The following is a 25428-nucleotide window of genomic DNA, read 5'->3' as shown; positions in this document are numbered from 1 at the left end:
GACAAAACCACTCCCGAGCACATACATAAACAAACAAACGAACAAACGACAGAGACAGCGAGGGAGAGGTGACCCTGCCTCACGCTGGTCCTCCAGACGCCGACCCAGAACCCACGCGCAGACCCCGGCCCTGGCCAAGATTTCTTGGTGGGTGTTCTAGCCTAACCCTCTCAGGGAGGGAGGGCCCACCACCAACGAGTGCAGGGCCCGGATGTGCTGCCCGTCCAACGGGACCCTGGGCCTCCTAAGAGGCACTGCTCTGAGCAAAACGGTTCATGATGCAGGAAGCCAGGCACACTTCCCGAGCCTGAGCCCGGGAAGGTGCCCGGCCCTGACATTTTAGGTCCCCCTTGGGGCTAGAGCCCCACCTGAAAACACAAAGCACCAGATGTCTTCTTCTCCGCCCAGTAAGAGAGGAAGAGAGGGGCTGAGGATGAAAAGCTTGCCCACTGGTGCAGGGCAGCAAAGTGGGAGAGCAATGGGGCAGGCAGAGGAGTGAGGGCTCAGGGTGGCGAGGTGTGGGCGGGAGTGCTCCCTCCCTCCAGGTGGCGCTCTCATCTCATCATCCCAGGGCACCAGACCCCACCACCTACTCCTGTGACCCTTCTCACAAGTCACCTGAAAATACAGAATATGCTACAGATACAGAGGCAGACCCAGAAAGAACCTGTCTCATTTCCACTAGTTTTCCATTTTCTCTCCTTTTAACAGCGTCCAGAGAAGTGTCAGCTCCACAACGCTCTTCAGAAGCATCAAACAAAAAGAACTTGACCTAGAACCTTCACTCTGCACTGTGAAGCCACCCTGGAGGTTGTCTTGGGTTGGCAGGACAGGGGCAAACCCAGACCCTCAGCCGCGCATGGGACAGGACCTGCACTTACCGTCTACACAGGTCTCAGAGGGTCTGCACAGCCCGTCCTCGAGTAAGCAGCCTGGGGAGGAAGACAAAGGACAAAGGAGTCAGAGCCTGGAGAAGAGCAACGGCACGCTGGGGCCACGGCCCCCGGCCCCTGAGTCCCCGGGGAACAGCGCAGACCTGCCTGCGCTCTTTGGGTTTGGCTGTTGAGAGGACTCTGGATTGCCTGGGAGCCAGAATCAAATGCCCCTGACCAGAGGGAGCAAAGAAAGGCCAGACCCGCTGCTCCATCAGAAGCCAGGCACCATCGTCCTGTCCCTGTGGCGGCAGGGAGGGGCCGTCCACCTGAGGGGCCTTTCCAGGTGAGAGCAGAGGGAGCACAAGGGGTGGGCTGTTCGGGCAGACGCCTCCTTACCCATAAACAGAGGGGCAGCAGGGGCGGGGGTGTCCAGAGAAGGGGGCCATCCTGCGGTGCGTTCGGGTCCATCTTAATTGCAGGGAACAGACAAGAGAAAAGCCGTCCCGGTGGGGTGAGCCGGGGGCGAGGGTGCGAAGAGCAGGAGCATCGGCCTGACCCTCAGGACCCCGCTGTAGTCATGCCTGCCCCAGAGGAAGCTGTGAGCCAACAAAAGCCAGACGTCTTTGGAACATACTGTGCTTCTCCAGCTGACGAACTCCTATTCATCCACTAAGACCCATTTCAAAATTCCCCCACGGACTCAAGCTCCCTTAACTAGACCCGCCAATTAGCTCTGTCCAGGCATCTGCTATGGACTCTCCACACTGTGTTGTGACGTCAACTTAAGAGTACAACTTGCCTGAATGTGAGATTCTCAAGGTTCGGATCCACATAAATTGATCTTTCTATCCCCTGCCACTCTGTGAATGGCTCCCCCTACGCCTGGCGATCGGCAGGTGCTCGAGTGAGAGAGGATGACAAGCAGGAGGAGGTTTCCAGTGCAGGGGCTTTCGCCCCCAGAGTCACTGTGCAGCCTCCAACCACGACTTCCCTCGTCAGGGAACTGCTCTAGGCCCTTAGAGCTGAAGCTCTCATTCCTTCAAGAAGCCATGGACTGGGGACGGCGCAAAGCCAGGATCTGCACAGGATGCAAAAGCAAAGAGCCTCCCACAACCGAGAGTGCAAGAGAGGAGAGAACTGCCTGAACCCACGAGAACGAGCAGTCTCACTGTGCCCTTAAGACAGCGTCGTGGGCCAGACCTTCAGTGCCCCGTTGAGAGCAGAAGCACCGAGGTGCAGGCCCTGGTCGCAGACCCGCAGCGAGCTGAGGCCCCCTGGGCCTCTGCCCTAAGCACAGACTCGGGCTTCCTGCAACAACCCTGCCTCATGAGAAGAGCGCTTCCTTTTTAGTTGCGTTTCAACACACACCTGCACCTCCTACTTCATCTGTGAGCGGCCCCCAGTGCTGAGCTCCTGTCAGCTTCCCGTCCCAAGCCAGGGTGAGTGGCGAAGAGGTCAAACATACCCCCGAGAGCGCCTGGCACAGGGGGACCAATCTGGCTCCCCCCAGAGTGGTGACCTTGAGGAGGTCAACGGGCTCTGGCGGTCTCAGCACCGTGAGCAGCGCAATCAGGACCGGGTCAGCTGAGCTCTGACTCCGCTCAACCACCCACAGGGAGGAGGGCACTGCTGGAGCCTCTCCCACAGCTCCAGGCACCCAGGCCGCCCCCTCTGCTGCTGCCCAGGACTATTAGATGCTGTGGAAGGCCTTGAAGAAGGCAAGCCTTGGGCCAGGGCAGCTGCAGGGCTCGGCAGAGACTCGCCCACTGTAAGAAGTCTGTGTGGTCACGTGGCAGGGGCAGGTGGCCCTGCTAGAAAAGGCAGCGGGAAAACGCTCTTTTTGCTTCCTGTCCTGCTCTAATCACGCTGACAGCCAGACACTCTCTGACCAGGACCTGCCCGCAGTCCACTCTGAGTCCCAACCTTGACCAGCAAGGTGCTGCTGCACCTGAGTTGGTCCCGTCCAGGGAACTGGAGAGACCGCATCAGAAAGGCCTCCACCCCGCGGCACGGCCAGAGCTGCGGACGCTGTCACACTTCACCCAGCCAGGCCACATGCCCATCTGACTGCTAATTTACTCATGTTGCTGTTTGCTCTAAAAATAAGAGACTACGTTTCAGTTGAGCTATCAGCCCTAATTCACCGAGAGGCAGAGCTTGGTTTGGACGTGCTCCTGTCCCCAGGTCGCCCCCCCACCCCGCCCCGCACTATCGTCAGTCATCACCGCCCCCAGGTCAAGCACTGAACGATCTCCGTCCAGATGTTGCTCTGAAGGCAAGAGTTAAATCCATGAAAATAGCCCACGGCCGGCCATCCGCCCTGCACGTCCTGGGCCGTGGCTCAGACGGAATTCCTCCCCATAGGGTGTGGGCCGCGCTGTCCACGAAGGCCCCCGTGCACGCAAGGGCAAAGCACACACACAGAGACATGGCCACACCGAGGGGCTGCCGTCCAGGTTCTGCTTCCCTCCACTTTCTCAGAACACTGAGGACTATCTTGTCGCCCTCTCGGTGTCTATTTTTCTTATCCTATTTGGAAATAAAGTGGATCCAGCTCTTCGGAAAGGAGCCCAGCCCATCGCTCCCAAGAGACCTTTAGAAAGGATTTTATATTTTGTGGTGGAAACAGCCCACGTGTGCCCAGCCCCACCTCCTGCCCCCAACCCTGCCCCCCCGCAACTCCCGGGGTCCCCAGGTCTGCCTCTGCTGCAGGGGCCAGAGGGGGGCTCCGGCCCCACGACTCCGTCAGCTCCGGCCCAGGCGCCCTTCTGGGTCTGGTCTTCTCACCTGACCAACCAGAATCAAAAGAACTCCCTGCCCTGCCTCGGGGCCTTCGCAGAAGTGCTGAGAAACCCACAAACGTGCACGGACGTAACAGAGGTTTTGTGACTGAAGAACACGAGGAAAAGATGAATGCAAAGAAGAAAATAAAAACGAAAATTCTGGATCAAGGCAAGAGGAAGATTCTTAGACACCAAGAGTATTCTCACCCAATTTTGTGGAAACAGAGCGGATAACGCTATTAAGCCAAGAAGGGTTTAGTACCGTGACCAAATAAACCCCCGGCGAGCTCCGCCCGGCACCAGGACTGCCCCGCAGGGCTTGTAACGGGCGTGTGGCCGTTTTCCCAGAGGCAGTTTCCCCCAGTCAGCAAATCTTCCTGGCGAGGAGTCTCCCCTCCTCTGTCGTCGGCCCCGCCCTCCCGGGTGAACCAGAGGAGGCAGCGACTGTCCCGAACCTCACACAGCCTCACTCCCAAGCTCCGCCCGCGGGACACCGTGCCCTGTGCTTCCCGCCCCGGGCCCGTCCTGCGGCAGCCGTGCAGGGCCCTGATCCCGCCTTATGGATGAGGAGACCCGGACTCAAAAAGGTGACGGATGCGCCCACAGCCAAAGCCCAGGTGGTCTCTGCTGCAAATGTGCTCTCCCCCCAGTCCACACCGTGCCAGGTAAGAGGGGTGTGATCCCCGCGGTTACCTGAGCAGAGAGAGGCAGGGTGACGCTACCGGGACTTTCTCCTGGGGGAGCGGCGCGTCCTGACCGCAGCCTGCAGGTCTCAGCTCCTCCCTTGCCCTGCAACCCTCTCTGCGGCTCCTCCCTTGCCCTGCAACCCTCTGTGCGGCTGGCGTGGAGCAAGTCTGGAAAAGAGGGTCCCTGTATCATTCAGCCGGCCGCCTGCCCTCGGGAGGGAGGGAAGGAGGAGAGCCCCTGCGCCCGCGTGCTCCTCCCCTGCTGCGGCTCTGCTCCTGGCCCCGCAACCTGCCCCAGCCCCGCAGAGAGGGTGGCCACTCGGAGTGGTCAGCTGGCAGTGCCGGGCTCAGTGCCCTTGGCCGCCTGCGGATAATGGAAGGTGAGGCCAAGCCTGTCCTGTGAGCTGGGTACCAGGAGCAGGGCCTGCCTGATGGCACCCCCAGGAAGCCCAGGGTGGGCAGAAATCTATTTGGGTTTTTTTTTCTTTCTTTCTTTTCTTTTCTAGAAGCTGTATGTGTGTGCGTGTGTGTGGCACTTTGTGTGTGAAGGTTCCGGTCTGGCCCAAGCGCTGAGCACCCGGCCCTGAGAGGGGAGCAAGGCAGGCCTGCCAGCCGGTGTGACCCTGAGCACAGACTCCCCACAGCGGTGCCAGGCCAGTGGGGTCCCCAGGCACCCCCAGACCCAGAGCTAGCACAGACCCCCTCCGCTCCTCTCCCTTCCCGCACAGGTGGACTCTCACGGCTCCCGGTCACCGTCACTGTCCTGCTCGTCCTCCATCAGGCCTCCCTGCAAGCAGGGCAGGTGCTCGATAGGTAAACTGGGAGAGACACAGAGGGAGCTCCCAACGGGAGCTGGACAGAGCCCCCAGGGCCTCCATTCCCAAGGCGAGGAGTCCACACCTCAGAGTGAGGCTCATGGGTCAGTCACTCCCTTTGCTCAGAAAAGTGGCATCAAAACCCAGGTAAAGGCTACAAGGATTTAATGACCTAGGTGTCCACCCTCCTTCCGTGACCTCCCGAGGGCGCAGAGGTCCAGGGTGGGGGCGGAGAACTTCCTCTCCTCCGCCTGGACCCTGGGCCCTGGCACCCTGGGGAGGGCCACCTCCCGCTGCCGCGGGTGGAGGCTGAGCGCCCAACCTCGCCCCCACTCTGACCGCCGCAGGAACTGGGGCACCAGCCGCTGGGCGACGTCAGAGACGGCTGTCACCTGGGCCCCTGGACCCAGGGCCGAGGCCAGCACCATGTCCTCCTGGGGGCCCGTGCTCACTCACCCAACAGCCAGCTCTTAGAGCTCACTGCACAGTAGGTGCTAAAGACAACGGTGCTCTTCCTGAAATGAGAGTTTTTTCCAAGAGTTTCATCTCGCGAGTTTCTGGGTTATTTTAATGTTTCTTTTTTTTTTTACCAGGACATCTTTGCGAGGCATATGTAAACAAGTAACAACCCACTCAGTGAAAGAAAACAGTGCCCCATTTCCTCCCGAAAGGAGCCGTTTCCTTTATCACCTCTTCTGGTTTACTTAGTTATGCTCCAGTTCTTTGCTGGCCTCTCGCAGCCGAGCCAACCACGCGGCGTAGCACCTTCCGAGTCTGAGAGGGGCGTGCCCTTCGAGGAGCAGCAGACGGCACGACAGCCCGGAGGCCCCACACCCGGGCCGGGAGGGACGGGCCCGCCGCAGCTGTGAGAACGGCTGTCTTCTGGTGGGAGGCCCTGCCCCCGACCCCGCAGGCCTGGTCCTTCCAATTCTCCCACCCGGGGTCTGGGAGGCAGGAGGCCGGGGGACAGGGGCGCCGAAGAGGGCTGGCTTTCTCACCTCCCACAACCTAACAAAGCACCGGCACAGGCGCTCAAGCTGCTCTGGGTCTAGAGGTGATGGCACCGCTGGACGCCTGCGAAAGAGGGGCCCATGGGACGTCCACGTGGTGGAGAAGCCACAGCCGCCCAAAGAGGCCACCCGGCCTGCGCCGGAGCCCAGCCCAGACAGAAACGACACTCGTGGCAAGGAGGCACCTGGTGTTGGGACGCTCCGAATAGTTCAAGGTCTTATCTGCTTCCCTTCCTGCCCCTACAGGTCTGAGCACCAGGCAGAGCAAAGCTTCTCCCACAGGCAGGGAGTTAGCAGCCCGCAGGCGCCAAGCACACAGTAGGCCTGGGGAACGCTCGGCGCCCCCGCCCCCTCCCCAGGACAGCCCTTCAAGTTTAAATCTGCTCTTCAGACACTCGACAGCTTGCAGTCCAACCTCCCTGCTCTCGCCGCGGCCGCCTCGTCTAGACCCGTCCGAAGGTGAGGTGCCCTGTCAGGACCGACCGGAGACCAGGAGCGACAGGTCACCTGCAGAGACCGGTCCTCCTCCCCTGGTTCTGACCCCCCCCCACCGCCCCCCGACCCACCCAATCGCAAGTGCTTGAGGCCAACAAGCGGCCGGGGGCAGAGAGAGGAGCCAGCTCCGGGCGCTCCTGGTGCGAGGAGGCTGGCCTCCCTGAGCCCGCAGACCACGGCCACGCGCTTCTGTAAGTAACATGCTGCTGGAACCCAGCCACCTGCTCGCCCCTCACCTACGGCTGCTTTTGTCCCGCAACAGCTGAGTTCGATACCTGAGACAGACACCGTGGGCCCGCAAGACTCATTTACAGAAAACGTAGCTCACCCCGCTGTCTCAGAAGGAAAGCAGCTTGCTCACAGGACCGAAAGGAGGTTCGAAACTAGGAGAAATGGGCGAGGACCAAGACAGGACCCTCCAGGACACAGCACAGGACGCAGCCACCCCCACGGGCTCGGCAGGGGGCAGGCCCGAGCTGCTCTGGAGCCTCCCTTCTCGCCGCGCTGGCTCAGAGCTGTGGCATCGGCAAGAGACTGGCCTCGCCCGCGTCAGTGGCCTTGTGTCACCCGCACAGTTCACACAGGGGCAGCCACCGCCCCCCAAACCCAGACTGCACTGCACAAGAGCACACGGGACTTACCGGGGACCCATGACGCCAGGGACTCCAATTTCACATGGGAACACAAGCTGTGCTTTGCAAAGTCACCGCTGAGCCACCCAGCCTGGACCATCCTGGACCACTGCCACCACCGGCCTCTGGACCGCAAGAACAGGGCACTGTCCTCTCCCTGAGGAAATTCAGAGTGTGCCCCCAGCCTAGGTCCCCGGACCCCACCTGCGCAGGTCCAGCTGCCCGCCAGCCCCCAGCTGCCCGTCCCTCAGAGATTTACCAAACGCCTGGTCCCTCTCCTCTCTGTCCAAGTCTCCATACTCCCTCCATGGCCCTGGACACGGCAGGCCTAACCCAGTGCTGAGGAGTGGGGAGAAAACAAGGCAGCAGAGGGCGGTGGCAGGAGGGCAAAGCCACCAGCTTGGCTGCTTCCAAACCAGAAGCTTCCTGCACTTAAACTCCCTGAAGGCGAGCGAGCTGAGTGCCAGGTGGTGAGAAGACTCAATTACAGCACTAAACACCGCAAGTTTGACCTGGGGCCTGGAAAAAGCTTTGCTCAGCAAATAGAGAATTTTAGGTGAGTCACGTTCCCACTAGCAAGCCCCGTGTTCTCTCTGCTCCTGTTACTTAAACCATCACTGCAGAGATTCCCTATTATGAATCCTAGAAAAATGCAGAAAATCACAGAGAATAAAGGAATACCAGTTACCTCGTCACACACAGATAACACCCCTTTTAATGTCTTGGTTTTGGTCATTTTTCTTTACATATTTAAAAGAACGGGGATCACACTTACACATAATCCTATAACCTGCCCTTTTTACTTATAACACATTGTAAACCATTCCTGGTCCTTAACGTTTCTCATTCTCATCATCTTGAATCACAGCAGAGTAATTAATTCTTGAACATAATCTATTTAACCAACTCCCTCTTTACACTGTTTCCAATTTTCCCATTTAAAATAATGCTAAAAATGTATATATTACACACACACACGCTAGAATATTACTCAGCAATTAAAAAGGATGAAATAATGCCATTTGTAGCAACATGGACGTACCTAGACATTATCACAGTAAGTGACGTAAGTCAGAAAAAGACAAATATCAAATATTATATATGGAATCTAATTTTATTATTTATTTATTTATTTATTTTGTCTTTTCTTGCCGTTTCTTGGGCCACTCCTGCGGCATATGAAGGTTCCCAGGCTAGGGGTCCAATCGGAGCTGTAGCCACCGGCCTACGCCAGAGCCACAGCAACGCGGGATCCAAGCCGCATCTGCAACCTACACCACAGCTCACGGCAACGCCGGATCCCTAACCCACTGAGCAAGGCCAGGGAATCAAACCTGCAGCCTCATGGTTCCTAGTCGGATTCGTTAACCACTGCGCCACGACGGGAATGCCTGGAATCTAATTTTAAAGGGATACAAATCAACTTATTTACAAAAGAGAAACAGACGCACAGATTTTGAAAACAAAAGGGAAACGTGGGGGGAGGAGGATAAATTAGGAATTCAGGACTAGCAGATACACACAGCTACACATCAAGCAGGTAATCAGCAAGGACCTGCTGCCGAGCACAGGAACTACTCAGTGTTCTGTCATAACCTACATGGGAAAAGAACCTGAGAAAAATGGATACCTGTGTGTGTATAACTGCCTCACTTTGCTGTACACCTGAAACTAACACAACATTGTAAAGCAACTGTACTCCAACTAAAAAATAAAAATAATAATGCTGTAACCAGCAAATCTGGGGGGGTGTCTTTTTTTGCAGTGGGGAGGGCAAACCTGTGGCATATGGAAGTTCCCAGGCTAGGAGTCGAATCAGAGCTATAGTTGCTGGCCTACACCACAGCTCACAGCAATGCAGGATCCTTAACCCACCAAGAGAGGCCAGGGATCGAACCTGCATCTTCATGGATACTAGTCGGGTTCTTAACCTGCTGAGCTGCAACGGGAACTCCTGTAATCAGCAATCTCGATGGTTAATTCCTACAGGATTTCTGATTTTTCCCTTTAGGACAAATTTCTATATACAAAGAGAATTCCAGACTTTTAAAGGTCTGTGTGTAAGATTTCTCACTTTGTTGAAGACTAAACATCACCCTCCCGGCCTGAGAGGGTGCTTGGGAGAATGCAAGGACAAAAGTCAAGTTGAAATAGCTTAGAAACGGAAGCGCTGAAGGACTGCTACCGCCCCACTGCTACCGAACCACTCGGGGACCCTGTCCTGCTCTTGTCTCTACCTCGCGGGGCAGGAGCCCGAGTGATCAACAGTCAGAAAACAGAGTGGAGGTAAAATACAGTCGGCAGACCTTCGGGGCACACCTGGCAGAATGAAGCCTGAGGCCATGTGCAGAACCACCCTCGAACGTACGCCCACGCTGAACCGCCCGGATGGTCGGGAGCCTCGCATTTAGATGCCATAGAGAATTCTCTGTGGCCCTGCTCCCAAGCCGTCCTTTGTCCAGAAGTGCGCCCTCTAGTCACGCCCAGCGGTCACGTGCGTGATGTGCACACCGTCGCTTTCACAGTCCAGTGAAGGTAGAAACAGTAGTAACTAAAAGAAAGCTACCCTAAGCCAAGACGCTAAAGCTCGTTTTGTTGGGAAGCACACATTGCTGCCTCTGCCTCTGGTGAGGCGACTTCGTTTCTGAGCTGGGCTGTGAGAGGAGGAAAAGGAAAAGCCAGAGGGTAAAGTCAGAAGAAGAGAGGAAGGGTGCCCCCAGGCTCTGAGCCTCAGGACCTCCACCTGCCAATGGGGGGAACTCAGGGCCGGTGCGGTCCCCACAATGGGGGAGGCTAAGCAGCACTGGCTCCGTGCCCCAACGACCACTGCCATGCACCCGCCAAGGGTCCGAGGTGCGTCAGGACAGACACCAACCGGGGGTGAGTGGGGTCTGCAGGCGGCCAGGAGGCTCAGAGGGGCCGGTGTTTCTGACGGCTCAGCATGTGCTGGGCGCCCGGAGCACCTGGGGCAGCACCACAGCTGTCATGTGACCTGGGGGACGATCCTCCAGGGAAGCAGACATGGGGGGGGGTGCCAGTGCGAGAAGAGAGACTGGGTGTCCAACCTGCCCTGAATGACTCCAGTGAAATAATCAGGCAGGTCAGAGGCAAGAGGAAAAGAATAACGTGAGACACGAGAAAGGGCCCCTCCCCTCTGGGAGGCCGTGGTGACAGGTCGGGAGGAAAGGGCCTGTGCTCTGGGCCCTGCAGTGAGACAGATGAGGGGTTGAGCTGAGTTCTGCCCTGGACCCGTGCTCCAACTCAGCAGCTGAGCAGCCAGGAGGCGGAGGGTATGAGTCAGGCCAGGAGGAGAGGACGAGGGCCTGGAAGTCCTGGAGACCCCAGGGAGGTGCAGTGAGCATATCCCAAAGCGTGAGCCCCAGAAGATTCTGCAAGTGAGAATGTGGAGGTAAGAGCAGGCGCTGGGGTTGGGGGTGAAGGGGGACGCAGAGGAGGGGAAAGTGAGGCTCGGAGGCCACAGCAGAGCTGAGCGAGGCCGGACGCCCTTCCTCGGGGCCACGTCCAGGGCAGGAGAAGACACAGCGAACGCCTGACAAGCCTCTTTCCATCCTGGACCCTGTGGTGCAGGCCAGGAGACTTTCCCACAGAGAAGGAGGCAGGACAGCTGTGGGCGTGCAGGCCTGCCTCCCGCGCCGCCCCGTGGGAGGTGCGCAAACGCTCCCGAGTCGGTTCCCTGATGCAGTTCAGGGACCCGACGTCCAGCCCATCTCCCCGTTCCACCAGCCAGTTAAAAGGTCAAGGTGACGCGAGCCCAGAGCTCGTGCCCTTGCAGGAAACGGGAGCAGAACTGCACACGTGTGGAAACCAGCTCTCGAGGATCTTCCTGACCCTCTCTCTTCTCCTTCCCCCTGGTCTCCACCGCCTCGTCCGCATCTACAGTCCGGGCTCTGCCGGCAGCACGCCGTAGGAAAAGGCAAACCGCCAGCCAGCACCCGGCAGGCAAGGCTGAGCTCACTGGCAGCTCGCGGCGCCAATGTGAGGCCCCCTGTCTTTGTCTGGCGTTGGCAGGCTGGCCCGAGGCCCCGAGCGGCCACACACAGGGGAGCGCTGAAGGTGACATGCCAGCAGATCTGCCTAGAGGTTGGCACGGGGGAGACGATGCTCGTGGCCAGCCTGCCTGCTCTCAGAGCGCCGCGAGCCCCTGGGTGCCTCTTAAACTGCATTCCGCTCAGCAAGCGCTGACTCGAGGTCCTTCACGGGCCTTCCGTTAAAACCCGCAAAACACAGGTGAGCTGCAGAGTTCTGTCCCCAGAAGCCACGCGGGGAAGCACACCCTCACACTGCTGACGGTGACACATCAGGAACACCTCAGGGCCGCCCGCCGCCGAAGTCAGGCACACGCCAGGAAACCGGCCTACCTTGTGCGCTAGGGGACGCTGCTCTGCGCCGGATTCCCAGAGGGAACACTCGATTCACTTTTATTTCCGTGGCTCTGCATTGCAGCCTCTCCCTCCCGGGTCCCCCACAGCCTCAGTGACAGCGAATGACTGCGTGTCCCAGGTGCTCTGAGGAACTCGGACGTCGCTTACTCGCACCCACAGCAGGGGCTCCCCCCCACGAACACCTCGCTCCCCAAACTCTCGCTTTCTGACCCTCTCGAGGTCAGGAGAAAGGTATTTTACCTTTTCCACTGGGCAGCAGCTCACGGAGAGCAGGCGTCCTCCCATGTGATGAGCAACGCAAGGCTTCCACACAGAAGAAGCAACCACGTCCTTACAAAGATGAGAAGGGCCAGAGGAGCAAGGTCGCTAGAGTCCATCCGGTGGGAAGGTGAAAGGCTACGTGAGCAAGGAAACAGAGAGCGGCCGCCCGGAGGGTACGGGCTCCTTCTCAGGCAGTGAACCGGCCAGGAAGCGCCGGGTGCCTTGCTCTGCGCCGGATGGGAGCCAAGGCACTGGGCTGCCTTCCGACAGCCCCCGCAGCGGGCCTGCCGCTCGCACACGTGAGGCCAGACGCGGTCCGCAGCGTCTCTCCAGCCCAACATGTGCAACTGATCGCGACTTTCAACTTGCTTCTCTCAAGTCAGAGGCTGGAGACAGCGGGCAGGGACGGGAGAGGCAGCAAAGGCCAGGGTGACTTTTCTTCTGGGGTCTGTGCCTCCACTCTCTCTCCTTAGGTGCAAATCACCGCAGACGCGTCTCCTCCCCATCCTAGGACCTGTTTCTCCTCCTTTCCCCGCTTCTCTCAAAGCACAAAGAGGCAGCTGATCGAGCCGATGGGTCAGGACTGGCAGCAGGTGCATCGCAAAGGCGGGTCCCAGAACTGGCACCTCATCCTCACCCCGTCCCAGGGCCTATGGGGCACAGCCTGGCCCTATGACTCCAGGTGAATGACTGGGAAAAGGCTCCCTAGTGAGAAAGACGAGCGTGCTGATGACATCAATTTACGCAGAAGTCAGAAGGTGAGCGAGAACCCGCCCATCACAGAACCATCTGTCCAGACAACCCTGCTAAATGCCTTGTAGCCTCAGCATAGACCCAAAGGCCTGACACTGCACAGGCCTCGCCCCCCCGCCGACACGCAGAGCCCCCTCCACGTCTCCACTCAGGCACCACGCCTCCTCCGCCCCAAGGAGCAGCACAGGCATGGCTGCGGGGACACATCCTCGGGGCCTCCAGGGAAACTGGGTGGATATCATAGTACGTAAGAAGATGTCATCGAAAGCAAAAATTCTGGCAAAGGCAAAACTATAGAGACAGGAAAAAGATCAGTGGTTGCCAATGGTCCAGGGAGTGGGGAGAGAGACCTGACTGGGTGAAGCACAGAGCATTTTTTAGGGCAGTGAAACTTCTCTATAGATTTACTGTAATTGTGGACACATGATTCCACACGCCTGTCAAAACCACTGAACTTACAGCACAAAGACGAACCCTAATGTATGCAAATTTAACCAAAAATTAATAGGGAGGCAGGGGGACCCCAGGGTGGAATGAAGACTATAGCAAAAGAATCCACCTGTGTGACAAATGTGAGAAACCACTCACCTCAGGGCTGAGGGAAAGATGCTAATCCAAGAAACTCCAGAAATGAGGGGAGCCTGTAAAACTAAAGGCAGAAGAGACTGGGCACAAGGCCTGTATTCTAGCTGGCAGTTTTGACACTGCCACACGCATACGCCCAAACGCAACAACACGGAAATGGATGGCAGCTGGGGGGGCAGACCTCTTGGTGTTGGGGGTGGTTACAGAAGCTAAGGGAGGACATCGAATGGCCCCCTGGCGATGGACTAGAGCTGGAGAGACGGGTAGGAGCTGGTGTTCAGCCTAACGCAGATGCAAACGGTTGGAGGGAGAAGTGTGTATAAACACGGTTGTGTGCAGGCACACTTCTCCTTGCTCTGCCAGCTGAGCTGTCCCCGAGCAGTGACACCATGGCAGCCTTGAGCCCACCCAGTGCTGGCATCTTGGCCTCTAATCCCACTCACGAATAAAGGACACCAGGGTCTCCCAGAGAAAGGGTGAGTTCTGGGGCTGGGGCAGGAAATACACCAGATGGGCCAGAGCGCCTGGTGGTGGTGGAAAGAAAGGAAGTGCTCCAAAGAGAAACGGCCATCTAGACGGGCGTGTTCAGAGAGCCAAGTGAAAGAGCCCCCAGTGACCAAAGCTGGAAAAATCCGACCAAAATGCAAAGTGGCGGGTTAGTAACCTAAGTATAAAAGGAACTACTGGATAAATAAATGAGGAAAAGAAAGAATCATAAGTAATGCGTGCAGATGTTCCGCCTCGAGCAGGGGAGCATGCTGCGCCCAGTCCTCAGGGCTGGGACGTGCAAAGCGACTCCCTCCCAAGGGGGACGGTGTGGAAAGAGGGAAGGGGGCACCTGGCAACCGCCCCTCAGCCAGGAGCCCAAGGTCAGCACTGACGGAGACGGGCTGTGCGGCCTGCGTGTGCCCTCGAGGGGATGTGACGAGAACAGCACTCACCTCTGTGGTCTTCCTCCCAAACTCACCCTACCCCAGTCCCATCGTGAGGAAAAGATCAACAAATCCAAACCGAGGGACCTTCCACAAAACATCTGAGCAGCACTCCCCGGAACAGTCAAGGTCACACAAACAAGGGCAGTCTGAGGAAATGCCAGGGCCAAGAGGGGCCCAAGGGGACACGGTGACTAAATGACTAAATGCAGCGTGGTACCTGGATGGGCTCCTGGAACAGAAAAGGGACACTAAGCAAAAACTAAGGCAACGGCAATGAATCAATATGGGTTCATTAGCTACAATAAATATACTACCCCAATGCAAGATAAGAGGGGAAACAGTGTGGGGAATTGGGAACTCCCCATACTGTCCTCACAGGGTTTTTTGTAAATTTAAAAATGTTCTTTAAAAAAACGTGTGTGTGTGTGTGTGTGTGTGTGTGTGTGTATGAGAGAGAGAAAGAGTATACATAGCATGGCCACACAATGGAATATCTGAAACCATCAAAAAAGCTATTTGTTAATATTTCTTAATCTAATAACACGCTTATGCTACATTAAGCTCTAAAAAGCTAGCTACAGACATGAAAGGCATAAAAATTAGCACTGACACATGTGTGGTCTTTTACTTTGAGCGGGGGATATACTGCCATTTTGTTTTCTTCCTTTTTTTGAATCTATGTTTTTAAACATGTTATTGCCTTTGCAGTATGAAAAATTCTATAGGTTATCAGCTATTAGACTTATAAAGTCACTGGGTAAAAGAAAGGAAGAAACAATCCCAAATTCTTCCATCTGAAGGTGGTTTTGACTGCTCCCTGGTTCAGCCCATCGCCCCAAGAAAACCAAAAGGTCTGGCTCATTTCCTTCTTGCTTGTTTTTTTAGGGCCGCACCCGCAGCATATGGAGGTTCCCAGGCTAGCGGTCAAATAGGAGCTGCAGCCGCCGGCCTACGCCAGAGCCACAGCAACGCAGGATCCAAGCCACATCTTCCACCTACACCACAGCTCACGGCAACACCGGATCCTTAACCCACTGAGCGAGGCCAGGGATCAAACCAGCAACCTCAGGAATACTAGTCAGGTTTGTAACCCGCTGCGCCACGACAGGAACTCCCGATCTGGCTCAGCTTTCACATGCCCAGCACTCTGTGCCAGCAGACCTGGAACTGAGCAGTGCTGGTGCAGAGCAAAGGCGCTGTACCCACGCTAACTTCTGACACTCAGTCTAAGACTGAGGCCAAGAGGGGTTACTTGGAGGCTCCAACCTTTCCTTGTGCCTCGGGAGTTTCTTTACCCCACACAGGAATGCCGGGAGGTTCTGGGCCGAGGTCTGGAACATACCCCAATAACGAGGGGGGCTCACATTGTTGGGCAGGACATGCCCGGGATGGCGGGTAGGAGCCAGTCAGGGCACCTGTGGGGCTGCGACCCACACGAGAGAGTAGCCTGGCTGAGGCGACACCCAGCTGTTGAAGCAACCAAGCCATGTGGTCCAAGAGGAGACGGTTTCAGCTGTGTCCAGTTCCAGGCATCCCTGTGGGACAAACAAACCCTACACCCCAGTTCGAGACCAGGGCTCCCACTGGCAAAAGAGCCATTGTTTCAGGGCAATAACTCACGTATACATAAGGATGCTCAAAGGAAACACAGGTAAGAACCCAACCCACAGTCCAAACCTACCTCCCACACACACCCAAACACAGTCCGAGTGTGCGTCTTCCTTACTTAAACCCAATGAAACATTGTGAAACATTCGTGAAAAAAATAAATAAATACAAGAGAATGAACCTGCCCCAATCTGTTTCCTTAAAAAAAAAAAATAGGAACAATTTCTGCAGAATTTCAAGGTCAAAAGATATTCTTCCCCGCTAAGAATGTACCTTTCAAAGTTGATAACAATATTTGTTGTTGTTGTCTTGCTTTTTAGGGTCACACCCGCGGCATGTGGAGGTTCCCAGACTAGGGGTCGAATCAGAGCTGCAGCCGACTGCCTACACCACAGCCACAGCCATGCCAGATCCGAGCCATGTCTGCAACCTACACCACAGCTCATGGCAATGCCGGATCCTTAACACACTGAGCAAGGCAGGCCAGGGATCAAACCCACATCCTCACAGACACTAGTCGGATTCGTTTCTGCTGCGCCACGACGGGAACTCCCAATACAATACTTTTTAAAAAGAAGGATAAAGAGGAGTTTCCGTTGTGGTGCAGCAGAAATGAATCCAACTAGGAACCATGAGACTGCAGGTTCGATCCCTGGCCTCACTCAGTGGGTTAAGGATCTGGCATTGCCGTGAGCTGTGGTGTAGGCCACAGACATGGCTCGGATCCCACGTTGTTGTGGCTGTGGTGTAGGCCGGAAGCTGTAGCTCTGATTCGACCCCTAGCCTGGGAACCTCCACATGCCGCGGGAGCGACCCTAGAAAGCATTAAGAATAAAAAAAAAAAAAAGGAAGGAAAAAGAAAATGGGACAGAAATGGACCTCATAAATGTAACAGCATGCTTGACTTCTCCCAGAAAACAACCACCTACCCACCTAAAGGCACTGGCAGGTGAGCTGGACCTGCTTTCTCCCATCGCAAAGGTCTCTGAGGAGCCAAAGAAGCAAAGGAAACTGGCTACCTTGTATCACTGGAATTTACATCCACAGTACCTACTACTTCTTGTCCAAACAACTTTCAGTGAACATTTTAAAAATGAGAAACACCCAAGATGATCAGGAAAAGCACAGGCAGCAGCAAGGCCCAGGGCAGGGGCAGGCGGCCGTGGAGGCGGCGGGGGGAGGAGGCAGGCGGGTCCAACTTTACGCGTCGACGTTTGCTTCCCTCCCAGTGATTTCCACTGTTACACAACAGCGTCCCGACATCAGGAGAACCACGTCCCACTCGGTTCAACTGCTGTCTCCACGACACCCACAGCCTCCGCAGGGCGGCCTCGTCCATCGCCACCTTCCCAGACTTCTGTGCCAGGTGCCCGGTGCCGCCGCCGAGCCTTCCGGGAGCCCCCCTTTCGGTTCTCCTGTTTCTCCAGCCAGTCCTCGGCCTCCTTGCTGGCTCCCCATCTTCTGCCTTCTCTCGTCCACACCCCACTGACAGGCCACGTCTACCAAACTTTTATAATTGACTCTCTCTTCTTACATTTTGCTCTCTACCCACGTGGTTCTTGCTCCGCCTGCACAGCCGTAATCAGTACCGGGTCCGAACTCTTCCAAGAGTTCCAGATGCAGAATCCAGCTTCTCTGGACGCTGTGACCTCTGCGGCAGGAGCACCTTGTACTGCATGGTCCCACGTGGGCCCCTTACCCACTGTGCCCTGCGGGCACTGCTCACATTCAGTGTGAGGCCCACGCTGGCTGCACCTCCTAAAAGCCTCTCCTTCGCCCCTCCTCTCACGTGCCTTCCCTCCACCATCTCTCACTCCCACAGGATCCTCACGAGTCCCTGGGCTTGAATCCGCTTCCCTTCTAGCTACTCTCTCAGCGGCCACAGAAACTTTCTACAATGCTGGCTGAACTGCATCGGGTGACCAGAACCCTCCTTGGGGGGGGGCTGGTCCCTCTGTAAAAGCCGAGGGAAGACCCTCTCGCCTGGCCCTGGGTCAGCTCCCTCCCAGCCCGCCCACCTCCAGCTCGGCGCCACAACCTCCTTGCTTTTGCACACGCTATTCCAGGCATCGGGAACGCTTCTGTTCCCACTGGACCCCAGGAAAAGCCCCCACTTTAGACCTCAAATCACAGGCCCTCTCCCAGGCCAGAAATGTGGTCGTTTCCTGCTCTGCACCAGCCGGTTCTCACACCTGCTCCTGCACAGGCACGAGCTGGGCTGTGATAACAGGTGGGGGCCCCTCTGCCATCCAGAAGACTCATGAGACAGTGATGGGAGACGGCCAGAATAAATTCTGTCAGGAGGGCTGCGCACCAACGGTGCCTGGACAATGGGTCTATCCGGGGAGAGAGACTGAGCAGCGAGTGGTGGACACGGCCGAGCTGGCCCTGCTCAATCGGCCCCCACTCGGACCCCAGGGGGCCACTCGGGGGTTGGTTCTGTCCACAGAATTCAGCTCCTTCCTCGTGTGTCACAGGGACTCAGACTTCCCTCCCCCGTTACACGGTCATCGTCACGGGAGCTTCCTTCTAGGCAGCCTCTCCACTTCTACGTGGCAGAGGATGCGGAGACGGAGGGGAGCAGGGATGAGCGGCAGGTTCACTTTGAAGGTGGTAGGTTTGAGATGATGGCTGATGCCTATCGTGGACACACCCAAGAGCAGTGAGGACTCCAGCGAGAAGACAGCGCTCAGGCTTAGGAGTTTTTGGCGTCAGGGTGGCTGCTAGCCTCAGTGGAGACCTCTCATAGAGGGTGAGAATGCAGGAGGCGAGGTGTGAGTCCAGGGGAGGCATCACAGGGCAGAACCCACTAGGAAGGGCCACGGCAAGCCCAGGCGCAGCCCGCAAGGGGTCCAGAGTTGCGGGAGCAGGAAGAGGGGCAGGGCGGCGGGCAGTGGGGGAGACTGGGAGACCCGCCAGAGAGAAGTGCCAGGGCCTTCAAACCCGAGTCTCCACCGCGCTGTTGAGAAATCAAACCAGATCACTGGGGAGTGAGAAGGAAGCTGGGTGTTGGGGCTAAACTGTCTCCCCTACAATTCACGAGTTAAAATCCTAACCCCAGTACGTTTGGATACTGGGTCATCACAGCCGCCGTCACTAGGACGTGGTCGTCAGGGTGGCCTCCTCCTCAGGACCGCGGCCCTGCACAAGGGTAGCCGGGGGCAGACACCACAGGGAGCAGGCCGCGGGAAGACGAAAGCAGGGATCATAGCGGCGCTTCTCGAAGCCAAGGACCATCAAGGACAGGCACAGCCTCCCGGAGGCAGGCAAGAGGCCTGGGGATACGCTCTCAGAGCCTCGGAGGGACCAGAACCGCCACCGCGATCCTGGACCTCCAGCCTCCCCCCTCTGCTGTACGGGCCGCCCGCAGCGGGAACTGAGGCCCACCACGAGCAAGGAGGGTGGAGTGCCGGCTGCCAGCTAGGGGTGGAGCAGACCTGCAGGCAGTGGGCAGCGCCGTAACAGATGGCCCACCAGCAACAAGAGAGTCCCCAAGCCCAGCCCAGCGCCAGGCCAGGCTCCCAACCACTGAGCCCCGGGTCTTCCGGATTTAGAAAAGAAAGCAGAAAGGACGCTCAGACACGCAGACTGAACGTCCTCCAGGTCAGGCTCTCCTCCTCTGAGGCCTCTGGCGGGTCTCTGCGCAAACCTGTAGCCCCAGGAAGCGGTACTACCTGCTCCCCCGCGCCCCTGGGAGGAGTGTCAGCCTCAGTCCTCGGGACGTGAATGCTAACAGGTGCTACACTTAGTTATTATTTAGTGAAATGAAAAGTGCCCCAGGAATTTCAGAGTTCCATTTACACGTGAGTCCTGCCTTGTCTAAAACGCCCCCATGGGAGCAGCTCGGCCTTCCTCCCCTCCCCGATCTCAGGCCAACACCTCTGCTGATGGCTCCCTTGACCCCAGCTCCAGCTTCCACCTCGCCCACTGTCTCCAAAGGCAGAGCTCCCCGTGGAAGGCCTAGACCTCGCAGAGTCCCTAAGAATCCCCCAATGCCCGCCCCTAAACAGGGCCCCACATCTCTGTGGTGCAAAACCTGAGGCTTCTCAGGGCCTGGCAACAGCACCCCTTCCTGACCATGGCCTCCATGTGGCCTGCAGCCCCCAGACCCTGCTGCACAGGAACCACCACTCTGCAAAACGCACAGAAGCTGCCGTCCTGCCTCCAGGCTTCCACTGGTTTCCACGGAAACGAGTGCATCCTTGAGTCCCTGAGGAGATCACAACCTCTGGAAACTTCTGAGTGGGCACAGGCCCAAGACAGACACGGCACAGGGACGTGGCTTCCATGACCGGAGTCGGCACATACCTGCCAGCATTGGGGAGGGCTCTGCCTGTGGGGGCGAGGTGGTTCCCAGCAGCTGACCCCGGGCTGAGCCCAGAGGGGCCTCCCACGCAATGCCCCCCAGAGTAAACCGTGACACTTACACCACCGGCCAGCACCAGAGAAAGTGTCTGCCAACAAACAGCAGCACTGCGGCAAGAGGTCTCTGAGCCTCCCGGCTCTGGCCTGGCCTCTCCACTGTCTCCTGCCTCTCCCCTTCTGGGGGTCCTGACCTCATCTCCTGTGGGTGAGTGCAAAGGCCCGAGCCATGTCCCCCAAAATGTATGTTTAAGTCCTGACTCCGGGATCTCAGAACGTGACCGCATTTGGAGAGGAGAGTCTTTAAAGAGGTAATTAAGTTAAAGCCACATGTCAGGGTGGGCCCTGGCCCAGCATGACTGGTGTCCGAATAAGAATCAGGACAAGACACAGAGGCACGATCTGTGGCAGCCTGGAGAGAAGACGGCCGTGCCCACGCTAGAGAGGCTCAGAGAAGCCAGGCCTGCCCACACCATGCGGGCGGGAGCAACCGGAAACGCCCCAAGAGGCCTGGCAGGAGCGTGGAGCTCACTGCAGATACGCCCTTTCCTCGAAAGGGCAGTGCAGCCTCATGCTGGCCAGCTGTGGAGGGCTCTGTGCGGCCCGCCGTGAAAACAAGGGGCAGGGAAGGCAGGGGGTCAAGGAGACAGCGGGACAGCACTCCTGGGCGGATGGCAAGCGTCTGGGGGAAGACGGGGCACGGTTCCCAGGCGTGCTGCATGCGGGTCTGTGTGCACGGGGTGGGGTGTGTGCAGGTTCACACAAGCAAATGAAAGAGCAGAGCTGGGGGAGGACCTGCCCACCGTGAAGAGCTGGTCCCCAAGGGGAAGGAAGACCACTCCCCTGAGATGCCCTGTACCACCCAACGCCCCTGCTCCCCTCTTTCTGAGGGTTGCCCAGCCCGACGGTTCCTGACGCAAAGCCCATTCGCTCAGAGCGGAGTGGGTGTGACAGCGGGGGCTAGTGACCACGCGGGAAGTCACCTCAAGACGCAAGTGCGTGTGTGTGCACACGCGTGCGCGAGTGTGTGCTAGGGAGGGAAATGCACAGAAGAACAGCAACTTTCCGGGTACACACAAGGTATTTACAATCAATCTCTGTGGTGTAAGCACCACTATTTCCTTGAGCGACACAAGCAGAATCTACAGGTCAAAGAACTTAGAGTTGTCCTGTGTTCCAATGTTTTCATTTTAAAAAGGAAAATAATAAAGGAAAAACCAATAAGGAACTTTAGAGTTGCAGACAGAGCTCATTTCTCTCTCATTTTTCCTCAAAGATCAGTGGCAAACTGTCAGCATCGAGGTGGGCGGAAGGCCATTGATAGGAAACTCACGCGAGCTCCAGCTCCAGCTCGCCACCAAAAGGTCAACAATATCCAAAAGAAACACCAGAAACAAGACTGGACACCAAGCTAGAGCTGCCCACGCAGCCCCCAGCCAGCAAAGCTCGGGCCTCCCCTGACCGGAGCGCCCATCGTCCAGGGCAGAGCCGAGACAGGGCCCGTGGGCCCTGCCAGCCCAGCCCTCTTCTCGCCATCGCCCCGCCATGTCACACCTCACCCATAACAGTCTGGTCACACCGCGGGCTGCGAGCACTCCGTCGTGAACCACGCAGCGGAAAAAAGCCCCTGACGCCATCCAGATTCAGATCTGGGAACCAAGTTCAAACCGTGAGCCCAGGATGCGAGCACAGACGTGGACGCCACCACGGGAAGAGCCCACGGAGGCCGGGCCCACATTCACAGAGGCACCCAGGGGAGACGCCGACAGAGGCTGCTGTGTGGGAACCTACGCTTCACAAACAGGCTCCTGGAAAGCGGCAGATAAAAATAAACTCTCCTGGCCAAGAGGTATGCACCCTTCAGAGAGTTCAGGAAAGAATAAAACCAATGAGCCGTTAAAATACCACCTTCGGAGAAATCACTTAGGACATTTATATCCGGGTAGAAGATCTAAATAGACGTTTCTCCAGAGAAGACATACACATGGCCAACAGGCACATGAAAAGATGCTCAACATCACTAATTATTAGAGAAACGCAAAGCAAAACTACAATGAGGAGGTCCCTTGCGGCGAAGCAGGTTAAGGATCCAGCATTGTCACTGCAACAGACCAGGCTGCTGCTGTGATGCACATTCAATCCCTGGCCCAGGAACTTCCACATGCCATGGGCAAGGCCAAAAAAAAAAAAAAACCTACAAAGAGGTACCACTTCACCCAGTCAGAATGGCCACCATCAAAAGATCTGCAAGTAACAAATGCTGGAGGAACTGTGGAGAAGAGGGGACCCTCCTACACTGCTGGTGAGAAAGTAAGTTGACGCAGTCACTATGGAGAACAGTATGGAGGATTCTCAAAAAAACTAACTCTAGAACTACCATATGACCCATCAATCCCACTCTCGGGCAGATATCTGGAGAAAACCATAATTTGAAAAGGTACATGCACCCCAATGTCCACAGCAGCATTATTTACAATAGCCAAGACATAAAAGCAGCCTATATGTCCATCAGCAGAGGAATGGAGAAAGAAGATGCGTACATCTTCTTTATGTAACGGAATATTACTCGGCCATAAAAGAATGAACTAATGCCATTTGCAGCAACATGGATGGATCTAGAGAGTATCATACCAAGTGAAGTCAGACAGAAAAAAGACAAACATCATGTGATATCACTTATATGTGGACTCTAACATAGAATACAAACGAACTCATTTCCAGAACAGAGACAGACTCACAGACTTTGAGAACAAACTTACGGTCACCAAAGAGGACGGAGAAGGGATAAATTGGGAGTCTGGGATTAGAAGACACACACCTCTACAGAAAAATAAACAACAAAGTTCTACTGCAGAGCACAGGGAAGTCTACTCAATATCCTGCAATAAACCAAAATAGAGAAGAAAAATATAGTATGAGCAATATTTCAGCCACAACAAAACCAGAAAACGGTACCACATGAAAACCATGTTAAAACGCCAGCCGCAATTCCACTACCTTGCCAGCCCATGCGGGGGTGGACCACAAAGGAACACGATCAGCAGTGGCACACTTCGCAGGGCTTATATTCGAGCATGTGCCCACTCATATACACCCTGGCAACGAACGCCGTCAGGCAAAGGGCGCCCCCCGCCCCCAGAGTCACCTGCAAGCCCAGGCTCATCCACGCAAACCTGCTGCCCATACGTTTACCTGAGGTAAGAGCCCAGCAGACCTGGCTGGTTGTCACGAGAACACGGGAGACAAAAATCCCCAGCGGTCTGAGTTCCCCCACTCCACCCATAATAAAAACACTTACTTGGTTCTTGGAGCAGGTTTTTGCTGCCTAAAATCTATGAACAGACAATAAAACCAGAAAGAAAAAGGAGGCATTCTCCCAGTCCTTCTGCTTTCCACCCTGAAGACACACAGGAGCCCTGCGGGCTCACGGGGGTTCAAGCAGCGGGGAGCAAACCAAAGTCCATCAGCCAACGGATGGTGGGAGCCCCCAGCTGTAACGGGCGTCGTCTTCTCCACCACAAAGCATCCCCAGGCTCTCCTGACAGGCTCCCCACAGAGAGCTCCAGGGATCTCCTCTCAAGACATGGACGCTGCGTGGACACCACAGAACACTCCCGGTGCCTGCATCCCAGGGTGAACCCGGCTGATGGCGCTTGCTCGGGGGATGACTCATCCTGAGATGCCTGGAGGTTGCGTTGCTGCCCGTCCGGGGATGTCCGGTGCCTGATCTGGGGCCAAAACCACCCCGCCCCTGGGCTCTGGTCAGCGGCAGCTCTGTGCTGTGACAGATGTTCCGAAAGGTGGCTCTGCCCATCCTGCCTTCCTCCTAGCACTGCCCAGAGCCCTCCTCAACTCTCCCCTGCACCAGAGGCACTGTCCAGGCCGGCTGCCCCAGCCCCTCCAGGACCAGCAGGGGCCTAGGTGGCCCTCACCGCCCAAGCCAAAGCGAAACCTCGCTCAACATCACTGATCCCAGCTCTGAAGACAAGACACCCTTCATACGCTTCACGGCTCTGGGCAGCTTATCGGCCAAGACGTGCTGCGAGACGAGCAGAGAGCACACGCTTGGTTCCCACTCAGCAAGGTGAGGGCCACCGCGCGGGACGGCGGCGAGCTGGCAGAGCGAGCCCGAGTGTGCCATCATTAGCGGGCAGGACGTGTCCCTCTCAGAGCTCAGCACCGTGCACTGCATCCTCAGAGGCCTGAGACTGACGGCGCCGCCGAAGTTCCCGCCTGCAGTATCACCCCAACAATTTCCCAGCCTGGAGAGGTCCGGTTTCCAGGGTTTTCTGGCCTGTGGCTCTTACTCATATAAGCTCCACGTTGCTCCGTAGCAAGGGCACCGCACGTCTCTTCTACGATCCTGTTGAACTAAAAAAGTGGCTTTGGTCTCTGATACTCTTGGCCACACAGTACAGTGGGGACCACGGGCTTCTGCCAAGGGGACAGGATTGACTTATTTATTTATTATTAAAGTATCGTTGATTTACCGTTGCACTAATTTCTGCTGTACAGCAAATAAGTTAGTTATATAAATATATAATATTCTTTTCTGTATTCCTTTCCAATATGGTTTATCCGGGAGACTGGATATAGTTCCCTGTGCTTCGTCTACGCTAGTTCCTTGTTTTTGCACCTAAACATAGAAGTTTGCACCTACTTAACCCCCGTCCATCCCACATCCTCCCCCCGGCAACCACAGGTCTGTTTTCTACGTCTGTGAGTCCGTTTCTGTTTTGGAGGTAGGTGCATTTGCCCCGCATTATAAATTCCACTGAGAAGTGACATCATATGGAATTGGCCCTTCTCTTCTGACTTACTTCCCTCCGTATGCAATCTCTAGTTGCATCCACGTTGCTGCAAATGACATTATTTCGCTCTTTTTATGGCCGAGTACTACTCCTCTCTCTATATGCACCACATCTTCTCAGTACAGGGGACCTGATTTAAACCCCCACTCAGTCCCTTCCAGGTGTGAGAACATGGCAAGGTATTTGCACTGACTGTGGCGTGGTCCACCCTCCTGATAACAGGGGCTGGATGAAACCCACCTTGGGGCACCAAGGAGAACCCGTGCACCCATGGGCTTGGGAGCCTGGGGACAGCGCCTGGCTCTGCCTCTCTCCCTGTGCATAACTGTGTTTGAAGCCTTGCCTTCAGCCACTGAACTGCTGTCCCATGCACGTTAGGAAAGAGAGAGAAAGCCAAGGGAGTGATGCGGGCTC

At 56.4% G+C, this 25428-nt stretch overlaps 1 protein-coding gene across 1 annotated transcript in view; it reads right to left on the bottom strand.

Annotated features, from left to right (window-relative positions):
- Window positions 1–25428, bottom strand: part of PTPRN2 (protein tyrosine phosphatase receptor type N2) — a 711364-nt gene that overhangs the window by 650337 nt on the left and 35599 nt on the right. Inside the window, exon 2 of the mRNA XM_047763645.1 lies at window positions 882–932. Coding sequence (XP_047619601.1) covers window positions 882–932 — 51 coding nt within the window. The remainder of the gene's footprint in view (window positions 1–881; window positions 933–25428) is intronic.

This window comes from Phacochoerus africanus, chromosome 16 (genome assembly GCF_016906955.1).
Source record: "Phacochoerus africanus isolate WHEZ1 chromosome 16, ROS_Pafr_v1, whole genome shotgun sequence".
Classification (NCBI taxonomy): Eukaryota; Metazoa; Chordata; class Mammalia; order Artiodactyla; family Suidae; genus Phacochoerus; species Phacochoerus africanus.
The sequence above is the reverse complement of the archived record's forward strand: the minus strand, read 5'-3'. Positions and strand labels throughout refer to the sequence as shown.